We start from the raw sequence: 15,614 nt of genomic DNA on the forward strand, positions 1-15,614 counted from the left end.
ATCTATGAATTTTAATATGGTTGTACACCGCCCTGAGTCCTTCGGGAGAAGGGCGGTATAGAAATCGAATAAACTTCAAACTTCAACATACCTGCACATATGCATACATACATACGTGTACACACACACACATTTCCAAATCACAATAATACAATACAACAGGATGCTTTCAATGATCCCTCTCTAGAAAGTGGGAAGGATAGGGTAAGGAATATGTGCTCTTCTCATGCGACACAGAAAATGCAGGAGCTGCTGTACCCATTTCACCAGTGTCTCACTGTTGAGTGTCGAAGCTAACCTGCTTGTCAGGTGCACACCCATAAACTTGATACTACTAACCACCTCCACAGTTGAACAGTTAATACAGAAATGTGTGGCTGTGTCTGCCTTTTCTGAAACTGATCCCTTTTGTTTTTCCTACATTTAAAATCAGGCTGTTTTTATTATACCAGTTCATCAAACCTTCTACCTCAGGGGTGTCAAACTAAAGGCCCGCGGGCCGCATCCAGGCCGCAATGAAGCCGAATCCAGCCCGCGTGGCCATCCTGGAAACTGTAACGGTCTGGCCCATGTCACTTCGGTCCAGCCCCAGCCCCTGCCATCCCAGCGAGCAAGCGCATGCACAGGCCCAGTTTTCGGTCGCATGCAGAGCAACTAGTCTGTGGGACTATGGTAAAAAAAATAGTTCAGACCTTCCAACCTCGTGAGATTTTTTTTTTCCGTGAGAAGTTGGAAGGCCTGAACTCTTTTTTTTACCGTAGTCCCACAGACTACTTTAGTTGCTCTGCACGTGTGGCAGCAAAAGGAGCTGGAAAGTGAAGGGATGTGGCTGCCCTGGGTGGCAGGAGGTGTGTGAGGGTTTGGCCTGGCTGAAGGGCCTTTAGGTAAACTGGGGCGGGGCAGATGGGGCATCTCTGCATCCCCTGCCTTGCTTCGTCCTCCAACACCCCCCCCCCCGCCTCCCTTCGTTCTTCACTTCTCCTTGCTCGCCGCCATAACCTAGCAGGATGCTGGCCAATGCACTGGTGCGATGGCCTCAAAGCAAGGTGGGTGGGTTGGAGTACAGAGCTGCCCCACCCACGCCCCGCCTTACCTGAGCGCTCCGCCAGCCACACACTGAAGCACCACAACTGCTGCCACAGCAAGACAAAGAGAGAGAGAGAAAGAGAGAGGGGCCTTTCCAAACTGTGTGTGTGTGTGTATATGAGAGAGAGAGCGTACAATCCCTGCTTTAGTCTGGGTACCCAAGCTGCTGGCAGCGGTGTGGGCGACAGGAGCCACCTAAGCAGCAAGGTGTGCAGGTGGAGTACAAAGCAAGGCGGGAGGGTGTGGAGCTGCCATCGCACACCCCACACCAGCTTACCTGAGTGCCCCGCCAGGCAGACACTGAAGCGCCGCAACTGCTGCCACAGCGAGACAGAGACAAGAGGGGAGGGGCTCTCCAAACTCACTCACTCTCTCTCTCTGTGTATGTATGTATGAGAGAGAGAGAGAGAGAGAGAGAGAGAGAGAGAGAGAGAAAGAGAGAGAGAGAGAGGGAGAGAAAGGGAGAGCGTGCATGCAATCTCTGCTTTAGTTAGGGCATTCAAGCTGCTGGCAGCGGTGGGGGAGGAGAAGAGCCAACTGAGCAGCCATTTTTCTCGTCCTCCCCACTCAAGCAGCGCAGGCTCTGCAGGACAGCAGGGCCTGTCATTTCTCCCCGGTGCGGCGAACTCCAGCTTCAGTCAGGGCATTTAAGCTGCTGGTGGCAGTAGCCACCTAATGATTGCTCCCTCCCCAACCAGCCAGCCTACACCACCTGTCCTGCTCCCTGCCTGGCCAGCTGGTGCAAAGCCTTACCATTTTTTCCTCCTTCTCCTCATTCTCCCCACCCAAGCGGCAGCAGGCTTTGCGGGACGGGTCTCATTCCTGCCTCGGTGCAGCAAAACGTCTGGCAGGCTGGACGTGGGTGTGAAGGGCCTGGCTCCATAGTGCTTCCTTGCTCAGTTGAAGGCTTCATTCAGCCTTCCAAAAGTAAGGCCTGCCATGGAATTAGAATTGGCTGGATGCAGGAACCAACACCGTCCATGGCCCTGGTGCGCTGCTCACTTACATGGGCTTTTCATACTCACCCACCAGAAGTTTCTGTGCCGGGGCAGGAATGAGACCCTGTCCCACGGAGCCCACTGCCGCTTGGGTGGGGAGGACAAGAAGAATGGTGAGGCTTTGCACCAGCCGGCAGGGAACAGGTCAGGCAGTGCTGGCTGGCTGGTTGGGGAGGGGGCAATCATTAGGTGGCTTCCACCACCAGCAGTTTAAATGCCCCAACTGAAGCTGTAGTTCACCATGCCGGGGGAGAAATGAGAGGCCCTGCTGTCCCGCAGAGCCTGCGCTGCTTGAGTGGGGAGGACGAGGAGAAAAACAGCTGCTCAGTTGGCTATTCCACCCCCCGTTGCTGCCAGCAACTAGAATGCCCCAACTAAAGCAGAGATCACATGCTTGCTCTCTCACACACACACACAGTTTGCAGAGACCTCTCTCTCAATGTCAGCCTCAGCTTTTCTGCTTTAGCTGCCATAAGAAACGGGGAGGGATTAGGTATGGAGCAAAGGGGGGGAAGAGAGAAGGAGGGGATTTGTCTTTGTAGGAGGGGACTTCGTAGGAATCGAAACTGGATTTCAGAAGGGGATGGCTGACCAACTGTCTCGACATTCCTGATGGATGACGCTGCCAGACGTGTTGCCACCTGACCTTTGGAAGACCTTTAGATTGGCTGAGAAAATATAAACACGAGGGGGGGAAGAAGCTTAGTAGGTGCATTTCGCGCGTTTTGCTCACTTCCAGCTTTCCTGGGTTGTTAATCTTTTCATATTCAGTAAAAGTACCAAATTCTTCAAAATGCTTGAGTTTGGGGTTTTCTTTCCTGGATACTGAAGGAAGCATACCTGACATTAAGCTGGAAGTCATTCCAGTCATCCCGGACAAAACCCGAGGGGACTGAAAATCCAAAGTATGTCAGATCGAGGGAGTGATGAAGAAGGGAAGATGGGGGCAGCGAGTTCAACCGCCCTCCAGTCGGAAAGAGAAACTGCAGAATGGCTGGAAAAACTCCGTTTGGAACCGGAGGAAGCTAGATGGTCCAAAGGAGTGGGGAGACTGCCGGACTGGGGGGAGAATCCCCGGGGAGTGACGACTTCCAGACCCCGAAAGAAGGAGGCAGTATGGGTGCAACAGCAGAAGGAACGCCTCATGATAGATCAAGCCTTGCAGCTTATCCGTGATGTGGAAGAAAGCAGAAAAAACCGTGAGTCTTTTGAAACTCCTGTGGAGAAGGGGGAAGCAGACCCCAGGGGGGAGGCCGAAGAGACAGCCTGCGGGGGAGAGGAAGAGTTTGAGGAGGGAACATCCCAGGCTTTGGCAGCTCGAGGAAGAGATGCAGCCGGCCAGAGAACCCCAGCCCTGCAGGCCCCCCCCCCCCCGCAGACGTAAAAAGCCAAAAATCCCCCCCCTTCCTGGGAAGTTTGATGGAAATCCTAAAACCTTGGGATTTTTCCTGACCCAAGTGTGGAACCACATGCAGGATTGGGGGGAGGACTATGAAACGGATGCGGCTAAAGTCAGAAGCGTTGCGAATGCCCTAGAGGGAGTGGCGGTTGAGTGGATGGTAGTTCTCCACAATAACAACTCCCTCCTGCTAAGAAATTACAACCAGTTCATGAGAGCCCTTAGAAGACGTTTTGAAGACCATTTAGCTGAACGAAAGGCGAGACTGAGAATGAAGAGCATTCAGCAGGGTCGGAGGCCGGTAGCAGAGTATATCCAAGAGTTTCGTGAACTGGCACCTTATATGACAGGCTGGTCAGAAATGGCTCTTTTGGAGAGTTTCAAGGATGGATTGAATGATGAGATATATCGAGATTGCAGGAGCATGGGGGTCCCCGATGATTTGGATAGATGGTACATAGTAGCTGAGGATGTGGAGATCGAGCTGAAACGGAGCGAACTCCGAGGAAGGCGGATGGGGGACCAGTCATCCTCTTTCTACCGTAAGGGGGCGGCCAAGATGACTGGCGGGAAGACCGAATTCAAATCCAAGTCAAAGCCCTTCACCTGTTTCAAATGTGGGAAGGAGGGTCACCGGGCGGCCGAATGTTTCTCCAAGCCACCGCCAAAAGCCACCGGGGCCAGCCAAAAGAAAAGCGATAAAATACCCGCCAAAACCCGCGGCACCGCCCTGAAAGAAGTCGTTGAGTTCACTCCCCGGAACCAGCGTGAGTTGGGAACTCCGACCAACGATGACGACAGCGAGACGGACTCCGACTCGGACACCGATGAACGGGTGAGTCACACAGAAGAACCCTTACTCATCCCCGTAGAAGTAAGGGTGCCCTCCACAGGAACTCACGCGCAATTGTTAGCCCTGTTGGACTCGGGGTGCACTAGGTGCATAATTAGCCCCAAAGTAGTGGAGGAAATGGGACTGAGACTGAAAACTTTAAAAAGACCCATTGCATTTTGTCAATTAGATGGGTCGATTGCAGGAGGGGGCCCAGCTAGTTTTATGACCGAACCCCTTGAACTACAGTTGGGGAATCATACAGAGAAGCTCAGTTTTATCGTAGCACCTGGCATGGAAAGGCCCCTGATTCTAGGACTGCCCTGGCTTCGTAAATGGAACCCACGAGTAAATTGGAAAACGGGGGTCCTGCGCATCCGTACGGCAGAACCAACTCCGGAAAATGAAGGCCCCTCCCTAAGGGACGACATAAGACCAGAAGGGGCCGCAGTAGCCATTAACTATATTGAGGGAGAAGAGAAAATTCCGAAGGAATACTGGGACCTCAAGGAAGTGTTTAGTGAAAAAGCGTCTGATACTCTGCCTCCCCACAGGGCCACTGACTGCACCATTGAAATACTCCCAGGGGTGAAGCTTCCCAAACCAAAAATATACCCCATGACACCTCGAGAATTGGAGGAATTGCGGAATTTTATTGACAAAAACTTAGAACGGGGATTTATCGAACGAGCCAAACCCAAGGTAGCAGCGCCAGTCATGTTCCGCGAAAAGAAAGATGGATCCTTCAGATTAGTTGTTGATTATAGAAACATGAACGCCATTTGCGTGGAAAATGTCTATCCCCTCCCACTTATGAAGGACATGTTGGCCCATTTAGGAAAGGGAATTTTTTTTACCAAACTTGATTTAAGAGAGGCATACTACCGAGTGAGAATAAAAGAGGGAGATGAATGGAAGACAGCATTTAATTGCCCACTGGGGTGTTTCCAATTTAGAGTACTCCCTTTTGAACTACAGGGGGCCCCGGCCGTATTCATGCAGTTGATCAACGAAGTGTTGCATGAGCATCTATATAAGGGGGTGTTGGTCTATTTGGACGATATTCTAATTTATTCTGACAACATGGCCGACCATATATGATTGGTTCGAGCGGTCTTGAATAAACTCAGAGCAGCTGAACTCTATGCCAAACTTTCTAAATGTGAATTCCATCAAGACAAAATCGACTATCTTGGATATCGTATATCGCATGAGGGAATAGAGATGGACCCGGAAAAGGTCCGGGCAGTAATGGAATGGGCCGCACCACGCACCCGTAAACAGTTACAGAGTTTCTTAGAGTTTGCTAACTTTTATAGACAATTTATCCCCTCTTTCGCAAAAATCGCACTGCCAATTACAAACTTGCTCAAAACCAAAGGGGAAGTAAAACCCAAACCCTCGAAACCACTAGAATGGACTATGGACTGTCAGGCCGCTTTCGAAAAACTGAAACGGTTGTTTGCAGCTGAACCTGTGCTCAAACACCCCGACATAGAACAACCTTTCGTAGTACAAGCGGATGCTAGCGACGTTGCCGTAGGAGCAATACTCTTGCAAAAGAATGAGAATGGAATATTACAACCCTGTGCTTACACATCCCGTAAGCTATCTGAGACAGAACGGAGATGGGCCATATGGGAGAAGGAAGCGTTTGCAGTTAGATGGGCGCTGTTAACATGGAGACAATTTTTAGAAGGGGCGAAACACCCTTTCGAGGTGTGGACTGACCATAAGAATCTAGAAGCATTAAAAACACCACGCAAATTGTCACCCAAACAGGCACGCTGGGCCCAACATTTCAAGCGTTTCAATTTCACTTTACGTTACCTTCCTGGGGGGAAAAATTTCATGGCGGACGCACTTTCCAGACTACCACAATACAACAGCATAAAGAAGGAAGTGGTTCAACCAATGATCCCCTTAACGCAATTGGCAACACCTGTCACTACCAGAGCGCAGAGTAAAACCGATCCAGAACTCTCAGGGGATTTACTCGAAAAGTTACGAGAAGCGCTAAAAGCTGACGAGTGGTTTAAAATCCACTCGAATGAATGCACACTTCGCAACGGACTAGCCTGGGTTGGATCAAAATTGTATGTTCCGACCACATTAAGACCAACCGTATTGAAATATGCGCATGATGCCAAAGCCGCAGGACACTTTGCGTTTGTCAAAACTTTACATCTTGTTAAGAGACAGTTTTGGTGGCCTGCACTAAAAAAGGACATACAGGCATATGTGGCTAGCTGTCCAGTATGTGCCTCGGCTAAAAGACCTCCAGGAAAATCCCCTGGATTACTGCAAAGTGTGGCTAGACCGAATGCCCCATGGAAGGAAATATCTATGGATTTTATTGTGGACTTACCCGACAGTGAGGGCTGCACTGTCATTTGGGTAGTAACTGATTTGTTTTCCAAACAAGTACATTTCATACCTTGCTCAAAGATCCCTTCAGCAAAAACCCTCGCAAAATTATTTATTCGGCAGATTTACCGACTACATGGGTCTCCGAAAAGAATAATTTCTGACAGGGGTGTGCAATTTACTTCCAGTTTCTGGAGAGAATTTTTAAGATTGATAGGCTCCACACAGGGGTTGAGTTCCAGTCACCACCCTCAGACAAATGGTGCTTGTGAAAGAACCAATGGGATGCTCGAACAATACCTTAGGTGTTACGTGAATTACCAACAGGACAATTGAGTAGATTTGTTGCCATTTGCGGAAGTGGCGTATAACAATTCTGTGCATAGTAGCACCGGATTCACCCCTTTTAAGGTTGCATCGGGCCAGGATTTTGTACCCATTCCCGAGTTACCTCAAGATGATCCCCAAAATCCCTCCTTGATAGATTGGATGGAACAACTAAGGAGCACCTGGACAATGACTCGGAAGGCATTAGATGAGGCACACCGAGCTCATAAGGCACAAGCCAATAAGAAAAGGTCCCCAGCTCACATTTATAAAGTGGGGGATAAAGTCTATTTGTCTACCAAATACTTACAAACCACCCAGAGATCTAAAAAGCTGGGGCCTAAGTATGTAGGACCATTCCGTGTGATTAGATTGATAAATCCAGTGACAGTTGAATTGAAATTACCAAAAACCTTGAGACGGATACATCCTGTATTTCATGTTAGTTTATTGAAACCTGAACACTCATCTCCCCTAAGGGTTGATCATAGCAACCCTCCAATTCCCATCCTCATAGAAGGGGAGCAACATTTTGAGGTTAAGGAAATCTTGGATTCTAGAAAACACCATGGTAAAGTCCAATATCTAATTGCCTGGAAACATTTTCCACTATCTCAGGCTGAATGGGTAAATAAACGGGATGTCCGAGCTCCCAAGAAAATACAACAATTCTATGCCAAATACCCTGATAAACCTTGATCATTGTATATATTCTGGTTCTCTTTCTCTTTTTTCCTTTTATTTAGGACTAACGTCTCTTCTGCAAGAGGGGCCGAATGTCAGCCTCAGCTTTTCTGCTTTAGCTGCCATAAGAAACGGGGAGGGATTAGGTATGGAGCAAAGGGGGGGAAGAGAGCAGGAGGGGATTTGTCTTTGTAGGAGGGGACTTCGTAGGAATCGAAACTGGATTTCAGAAGGGGATGGCTGACCAACTGTCTCGACATTCCTGATGGATGACGCTGCCAGACGTGTTGCCACCTGACCTTTGGAAGACCTTTAGATTGGCTGAGAAAATATAAACACAAGGGGGGGAAGAAGCTTAGTAGATGCATTTCGTGCGTTTTGCTCACTTCCAGCTTTCCTGGGTTGTTAATCTTTTCATATTCAGTAAAAGTACCAAATTCTTCAAAATGCTTGAGTTTGGGGTTTTCTTTCCTGGATACTGAAGGAAGCATACCTGACACTCTCTCTGTCTCGCTGTGGCAGCAGTTGTGGCACTTCAGTGCCTGGCTGGCAGGGCGCTCAGGTAAGCTGGTGTGGGGCGAGGGGGGCAGCTCCGCACCCCCCCGCCTTGCTTCGTATTCCACCGCAACCCCGCCTCGCTGCACAGGTGGCTCCTGTCGCCTGCGCCGCTGCCAGCAGTTTGGGTGCCCTGTATGGATCGCTCTCTCTCCCATACACACACACACACACACACACACACACACACACACACACACACACAAATTGGATTGCTCTCTCTCTCCCGCCCTCTCCCCCTCCCTCCCTTCTCCCCCCTCTCCATTTGCATGCAAGCATGCTCCATGGGATGAGGTCTCATTAAGTAGTTAAGTGGAAAGTAGTTGGGGGGGAAGGGAGGAGCAGGAGACTGGCAAACACTTTTTGCACTGAGAATGAAAGTTTCTGGGTCCCTGACTCTGCAAAAGAGGATGGGTACCTGAATCTGTGCGATATTATAGCACCCAAGAGCATCCATTCTTGGTGCAAAAAGCACTTCCCAGCCAACTCTCCTCTCCCTTCCTCAAAGCAAAGGCAAAGAAACAGAGAAGCAAAGAGAGGAGATAGATGTTTGCAAGGTAAGTGAGTCCTTGTGGCAGGAAGGGAGAGAGAAGCATGAGGTATCTTAGTGGGTCAGGAAGGCCTTGAGGGCCTGTTCTATCACTAAGCCCCCCATCGCCTTCCATGAGATACCTCATGTGCATATTGGTATTCTTGAATTGTGAGCTCTTAGGAAAGTATCCCCTCCTTGTGTGTTGCAAACAGCTATTTCCAGTGGGGAAAACAGGTCAAGGAAAGAGGGGAAGAGAGCAAGGAAGGAAAAAGAAGGAAAAAGGGGAAGGAAGAAGAAAGAAAGAAGAGGAAAAAGAGGGGAGGGGGGAGGGAAGGAAGGATTATAATGAGTGAGTGAGGGTAAATCCTGCCTTAGCACTTGGCCACTAGCAGCCCTGCTGCCTTTTGCCATCCCCTTGTCCCCTCCTGACCTCTCCTGGTGGTCTCCCACCCTATCACTGAGGATGCTTTGGTTACAAAGCCAGGTCTCCTCATAAGGAGATGGAGTGGGCCTCCCTCTGACCTACACATTTTGCCCTCCCATACACATCATGAGCAACCTGGCCAAGGAGAGCGAGCACAGCAGCAGTGGGACCTGCCCATGGCCACCATGGCCACGCCCACCATGACCACACACACCCCGCCCCCTGAAGTCAACCACAATCCTGATGCACCCTCAATGAAATTGAGTTTGACACCCCTGTTCTACCTCCTCCCGGAAATCACCCTCATTATCATCCTGAATAAGGACCACCACTGTTGTATCGTTCACATGCTTCATAATATGATTGGTAGCAAACCTTGCACAACAATCATGGATCAACAGGGTGAACAACAGAGGATTTAGGACACAGCCCTGAGGAGAACCTGTGCTCAAGAACATATTAGTTCCAACTTGCACATACTGGGGTCTATCAGTGAGAAAATCAAGAATCTACTTACACAAAGGGGTAATGTAGCCTAAAAGATCCAGTTTATCTTCTAAATGCTGAGGAATGATCATATGAAATGCCAAATTAAAATCAACAAACAATATTTGCATATGCATATGTATATTTCTTTCCTCTAAGTGTGCCAAGCTCAGATGGAGAATAGAGGAAATAACATCCTTTGTGGAACGATTTGGATGGTAAGCAAACTGAACTGAGTCAAACACTGGAGGGGAGCTGGATACATTTCATAATGATGGATGTAAGTGCAACCAGACAATAATCATTAAAATCAATTAAAATTATTCTTCAGCAATGAATATAGAACAAAAGTTCCAACAAGGAAGTTTTGGTTGACGTTTTCACACATTAAGAAAAAGTGAGACATTTGGGAGTTGATTGCTTGGAAGAACAGCACACTAGATTTTCTATCTACAAAAGCGGCATTTACAGGTTGACCATTCAGAGGAAAAACCTGTTCCAGATAATCCCACAGCATTTAGTCTTCTTAGCACTGTAGGTGAAATGAGGCTGTTGGGAACAGTCTTTTGTCTACCTTCCTCAACTCTGAAATTTGGCAGGAAGGAGGACAAGTCAGATACATATTATGTGTCCAGATCATTTCCCCTTACTATTGATGAGTCAATTCTCTTTTCAGAATCCTTACATTTTACCTGGCCTCAGAAGACCCTGAAAACATCAAGCTGATATTGCAGCTGGGTAACAAGGACCTACCCTGCCAAAGAAAAAAGTAAGCGAGAAAGACCTTAACAGAGAAAGGGCACCTTTCTCCAACGCAACCGTTATACTCCTTATTTTTTTTGCCACAGATGATTATCACAGCTCTCCTCCTACAATCTTCACAAGAAAAAAAAATAGTGGATCCAACATCTACTAGGCTGTACTTTATTATAACACTTAAAATGTACATCCAATTAAGTGGCTAGACATACTTAAGCTATTGCCTAGCAAGAAAGCAGTCCTATGCACTCAAGTCCAATGGCAAGAATATATTTCATAGCATTGGATGATTCTTTACCTATGGTTCCTGGGCAAAAGTAAAGCTAATTTTATATTGATATGCCCTTGTCCAAGTTTTACATATAAAGCAGGAACCTATCCCGGAAAACAGATTAAGACCGAGATCTGAGCCTCCTTTTTCAAACTTGGATGCCTAAAATAGATCCCCCAAAATAACTTAGGGAGGTCTTTCATGAGCCAAAGGGACGAAATGTGAACATGGTGAGGGCCAAATTCAGGCACCCTGAGACTCCAGCACACTTGTTATGGAAAAAGCATTCAGGAGTCCTTTTTTGGACATCAAGGGGAAAAAGAGGTATCTTTGCCAGTGTTGGTATTCCTAAATCCACCCTACCTCGGTGCAAAACTTTAGCACCACAGCTTGCAAAAACGAAACCACCTTTGGAAGAAGCGGGTAGAGGAAGAAAACCCTTCATGGGACGTTGGGACCCAACAGAACAGAGGTTAGGGTGCAAATGGGGCTTTCTCCGCTCTTCCTTCTCCCAAATTTTCTCCTCCTTTTCTGCACTCCCCTCCCAAGCTTTCCACAGGTATGAAACTCCAAAGAGGCACTCTGCACATGTTTAGGGGTCCACAATGGAATCTCACCCGAGAGCGCGCGGCGCTGCTGTTGTTTGCGGTGTCGGTCGCTCTCGTAGAAGCCCAGCGTTTCGGTATGGGGCTGAGACTGTCCATCGCCGCCGCTGGCGAAGCTGCTCTGTCGCGGCTGCCCGTCCTCCGCCTGCAGCAGTAGTGGTAAGGGCTCCGGCGGGGAGCCCCGGCGGGGTCCGACCCCGCCGCCACCATCCCCGCCACCCGGGGCCGGCTCGGCCAGGCTCGCCATCTTCGCGCGCGCAACGGCGGCGGCGGCGACGGCTCCTGGTGGTGAAGGGAAGCAGCCTCCACCCCAGAGGACGTCATCTCCGCGCGACACGGAGCGCACCAGCAGGGCGCATCTCTCCCGCGCGCGTGAGCAACGAGCTGCCTTGGCCGCCATCTTGGCTGCGCTGCCTAGCCGACTGTTTCCCTGGTGACGCCTCGCCACTCGGGAGGTGGGGCCGGAAGTCCCAGGCAGCGTTCCCTGAACGTAAGGCTAAGAAACTCTGCGTTAACCTGTTCCTTTGTGTTTCATCCAGCCGTTTCCTAATGAAATGGCCCCAGCGCCTTTGCACAGCTTTTCTACGGCCCTCAGGATGTGCCTGCATTTAACATCTTTTATTCCTATATTGCATTCTGAAGTCTGGAATGCAGTTTCAGTGCCTAAGTCCACAGGCACTTTAAGAGGTGTGACTTTATTGTAGCCCATAGGGAGAAAGATTTTGGCTCATAGTGGGCAGCACAAAGTAACTTTGGCATCAGCACATTGAAACATCAGGACGGGGTTGAGAAAATAGATTTTTTTTTAAATTTGATTTATATGCCGCCCTTCTCCGGAGACTCAGGGAAGCTTGCAATGCGTTAAGCAATAGCCTTCATACTTTTGTATATTTATACAAAGCTTATTGCCCCCACAATCCAGGTCCTCATTTTACCTACCTTAGAAAGGATGGAAGGCTGAGTCAACCTTGAGCCTGATGAGATTTGAACTTGCAGTAATTGCAGGCAGCTGGTGTTAATAACAGTGCTTTAGTCTGCTGCGCCACCAGGGCTCTGGTGAGAAAGAATGGCCCTCATTGAGGTGCCCTTGTACAAATCCGAGGTGTGGCTGTCTTTTGAAGACAGGGCATCCCTGGGTTCAATAGAGATTATCTGTGGCTCAGGATTGAATTTTGGAGTTGACTTTTCTTGAATTTGGTGGTTTGCTTGCAGATGGTTCATTATTCAACATTTTCAATGATGGTGAATGTGGGGTTGCTCCCTACAAACTGCCTTGACAGTTTTGAACATCCTTTGATTAGAATCATTTTGGGCTTGAACCACGAAGGAGAAAAATACTCTTCACACCCATATGGAAGGGCCAGCTACTCTATATAAGCAGGCAGCAAAACCCACGCTGCCTTCCTGAAAGGTAGTCCAGACAAGAAGCACTATCTATTTTATTCTACTTTATTAATATGACAGAATGTCACAAGTCTGAAAGTATATCTCCTCCCCCTCCTTGTCACCTCTCCAGTCCAAGAAACTAAGGATGGTGCCTTCTGAGATGGCACCCCCATTCTTTCTGCAGGCTCAGCTGCAGCTTAACTGATTATTGCCCTGGCTATGGCCCTTCCCCCTGTCCCCCAAGGTCATTCCCACTACCATTACTGGAGGGAGAAAGTGGGAAATAGGGCAGCCCCTGTATTTGGGAGGTTTATATGTTGCCATGGGGAGAAAGGGCTTGGATCAGTGATGCGATTCAAGTAATTTAACAACCGGTTCTCCCTAATGACTAGCTGGGTAGGCGTGTCTGAAGGGGGACATGTGACTGAGTGGGTATGGCCAACCTTGTTACTCATGGCAAGGTGGGGCAGTGCAGGCAGGCCAAAGCAGTGGTGGCAATGGCCGGAGCCTTAGTGCAGGAGCGAAGTGCCCCTCTGTGTAGCAACAGCATTCCCCCTTCGCTGCAGTACATTTGCGCTCAAGGCAGCCCTCTCCTCCCATTGCTTCAGGATCAGAGCTGTAAGCTGTGTCCGGGAAGCACTGTGGCAGAGAGAAGCAGCCGGGTCTGATTCTCTGGCGCCTCATCTCTTGCTGGGTCTCACTGCCTGACAGTCAGTGGTTTTTAAAAGTTTTTTGCAGCAGGAAACAGGCTGCTACCTCTGGCCTTTGTTGGTGCAGCTCGGCATGTCTTGATCGCTTGGGGAGATGCGCGACCTGCTCTCCACCCTGAGACACTGACCTGCCGCATTCACCACAGCCACCTCATGGTGTCAGCCCTGGAGCCACCTTTAATTGGAGTCTTCAGGGCTGCCACAGCAGAGGATGGGCAAGCTATGGGAATGGGAGGGAGGCGGTGGAGACAGTGTGGGGTGTCTAGTCATAACAACATTTTCCCCTTGGGAGTCAAGGACATTCAGCCTGCACCTGGGGAGGCGTGACTGAAAGTCAACTGCAGTTGGGACGGTGACCTGATTAGAACATGTGATGTATATGTGGATGCAGGGGAAAGAACTTTGACTTTGGGTGGGCAAAACCCGGAGCTTTCAGATTTGGTTTTTCCCAGATGTGCCAATATGACATTTCTAATAAATTCAAGCTTTGAGGAAAATGTCTGCCTTGGAGTTTTGATTCTGTTGGGGGTGTTACTTGGAACCTTGACATTAACCTGAATCTCTTTTTTAAGCTACCAATCATCTCCCCAATCTGCGGGGCTGCTGTCTGGGGTCCTGAGCCCTGGGTGCATTCCTGGTCTACCGGATAGCACAAAGACTAAGGGAAGATGAGGAGAAGACAGCAACCATGGAAGGAGCTACTGGGGCTAGTTCAGAGGTGGTCCTCGAAACTATATACTTCTCCTTGGCAAGGGTGATGGCCAAGGCGGAGGCAAAGTGTCAGCCGGGCACCCAGCCCAAAGGGCTGGTGCCCTGGCAGATCACGCAGCTGGCTCCTTCCCAATGGGGCAAGCCTGCGGGAATCCCACCACCACAAGAGTTGGCTAGCGGGGTGACACTCCAGGAACCCCAGATTGCATCGGGCCAGGTAGAGCACACCACAGTTTTCAAGTGGAGAGCAACGAGACCCCTCGAGCTCAGCGAGTCAAGGGAGTGGGGTCCCCCATCGCTGTCTCAAAGCCAATCATTAGCTGGCCTCCCAGAGAGATTCGGCCAGCTCAGCATGGGCAGCATCGCTCAACTCCCTCCAAGCAGCCTGCCCGGCTGGGCTTTGGCTCAGCCCATGTTCACCTTCCCAGGCTAAGGAAGCATGACCATCCAGAGTCGAGCGTCTGCCTTGTTCCACTCAGCGCAAAGAGGATTGCGCCTGAACCTTTCTCTCCAGGTCCAGTCTACTGGGATGACTGCTCCAATGGGAGCTGTTGCCAGCCAGCAAGTGGGGCCTCTGGGCCAGTCCAGTCCAGGAGTGTGGGGGGAGATGCCAGGGTTTCCAAGGCTGAATACCCCTCCTTGCCAGCCACCCATCTGACTGCCCCCTGCAGACCAAATTCCCCCTAGATGGGCATTTTACCCCAGCCAGGGGTGGATGCAGTGCCAGTGGATGCTAGCCCCAGTTCTTCAGCCAGTCCCTGTTCCACAGCCAATACCAGCAGCCGCCCCTCCCCCACAGTTCAGAGCTACTTATGACGGAACCCCAGAGAAGCTGGCCTACTTCCTGAACTGGATTTGGTCCCACCTCGACCTCTATGGGGATCAATACCAAACAGATCAGGAGATAATTTTGGCAATTGCGGACAATATGATGGAGGGAGAAGCAGCTGAATGGATAGCCCAATTGCAAATTGAAGGAGCCCCAGAACTAGAGGACAGCGACAAATTCATGCAGCTGCTACAGACCCTATTTGAGGATACAGCCCAGAGGGAAGAAGCTAAGGCCAAGGTCAAAGACCTGAAGCAGAGAATTCAACCCGCAAAGGAGTTTGGGAATTCCGAAGAGTGGCAGGAAAATTAAGAGACTGGCCAGAACGCCTCTGTCATGCTCCCGTTGTAGTCTGAATCTGAGATGGAAGACGAACAACTGACAGAGAGCGAGAGAATGGCTCCATTGGCTGTGGGGGAAACTGGGGAGGGGCAAAGTCAGGTTGGGCAGAGCAGGGGAGAGGTAGAACAAAGGAGAGCGGGTTCAGATGAAGACCAAGGTCCACCCCCTCCTCATCCTAGGGCACAAGGGAAGAATGCAGAAGAGAGCAACGTGGGTTGCAAGGGTTACGAGGAAGGAAAGGGCCCCAATTCCCTTCACAAGACACACCTGGGGATGGAGTTTAAAAGAGAGGAAGTTGGGAGGGGCATTTG

The 15,614-nt window shown here is 49.8% G+C and overlaps 1 protein-coding gene across 4 annotated transcripts in view; it reads right to left on the bottom strand.

The window, feature by feature from the left end:
- Nucleotides 1–11,613, bottom strand: part of TAPT1 (transmembrane anterior posterior transformation 1) — a 237,882-nt gene extending 226,269 nt beyond the window's left edge. For 3 of the 4 annotated variants that reach the window (XM_070948705.1, XM_070948704.1, XM_070948703.1), the window contains exon 1: nucleotides 11,338–11,613. In XM_070948705.1, coding sequence (XP_070804806.1) covers nucleotides 11,338–11,535 — 198 coding nt within the window. In that variant the 5' untranslated portion in view covers nucleotides 11,536–11,613. The remainder of the gene's footprint in view (nucleotides 1–11,337) is intronic. The other variant, XM_070948707.1, reaches the window with a different exon arrangement.
- Nucleotides 11,614–15,614: the final 4,001 nt, after the last annotated feature.

The sequence above is a fragment of the Pituophis catenifer genome, unplaced genomic scaffold (genome assembly GCF_029215685.1).
Source record: "Pituophis catenifer annectens isolate HBS135680 unplaced genomic scaffold, rPitCat1.0.hap2 SCAF_8, whole genome shotgun sequence".
Classification (NCBI taxonomy): Eukaryota; Metazoa; Chordata; class Lepidosauria; order Squamata; family Colubridae; genus Pituophis; species Pituophis catenifer.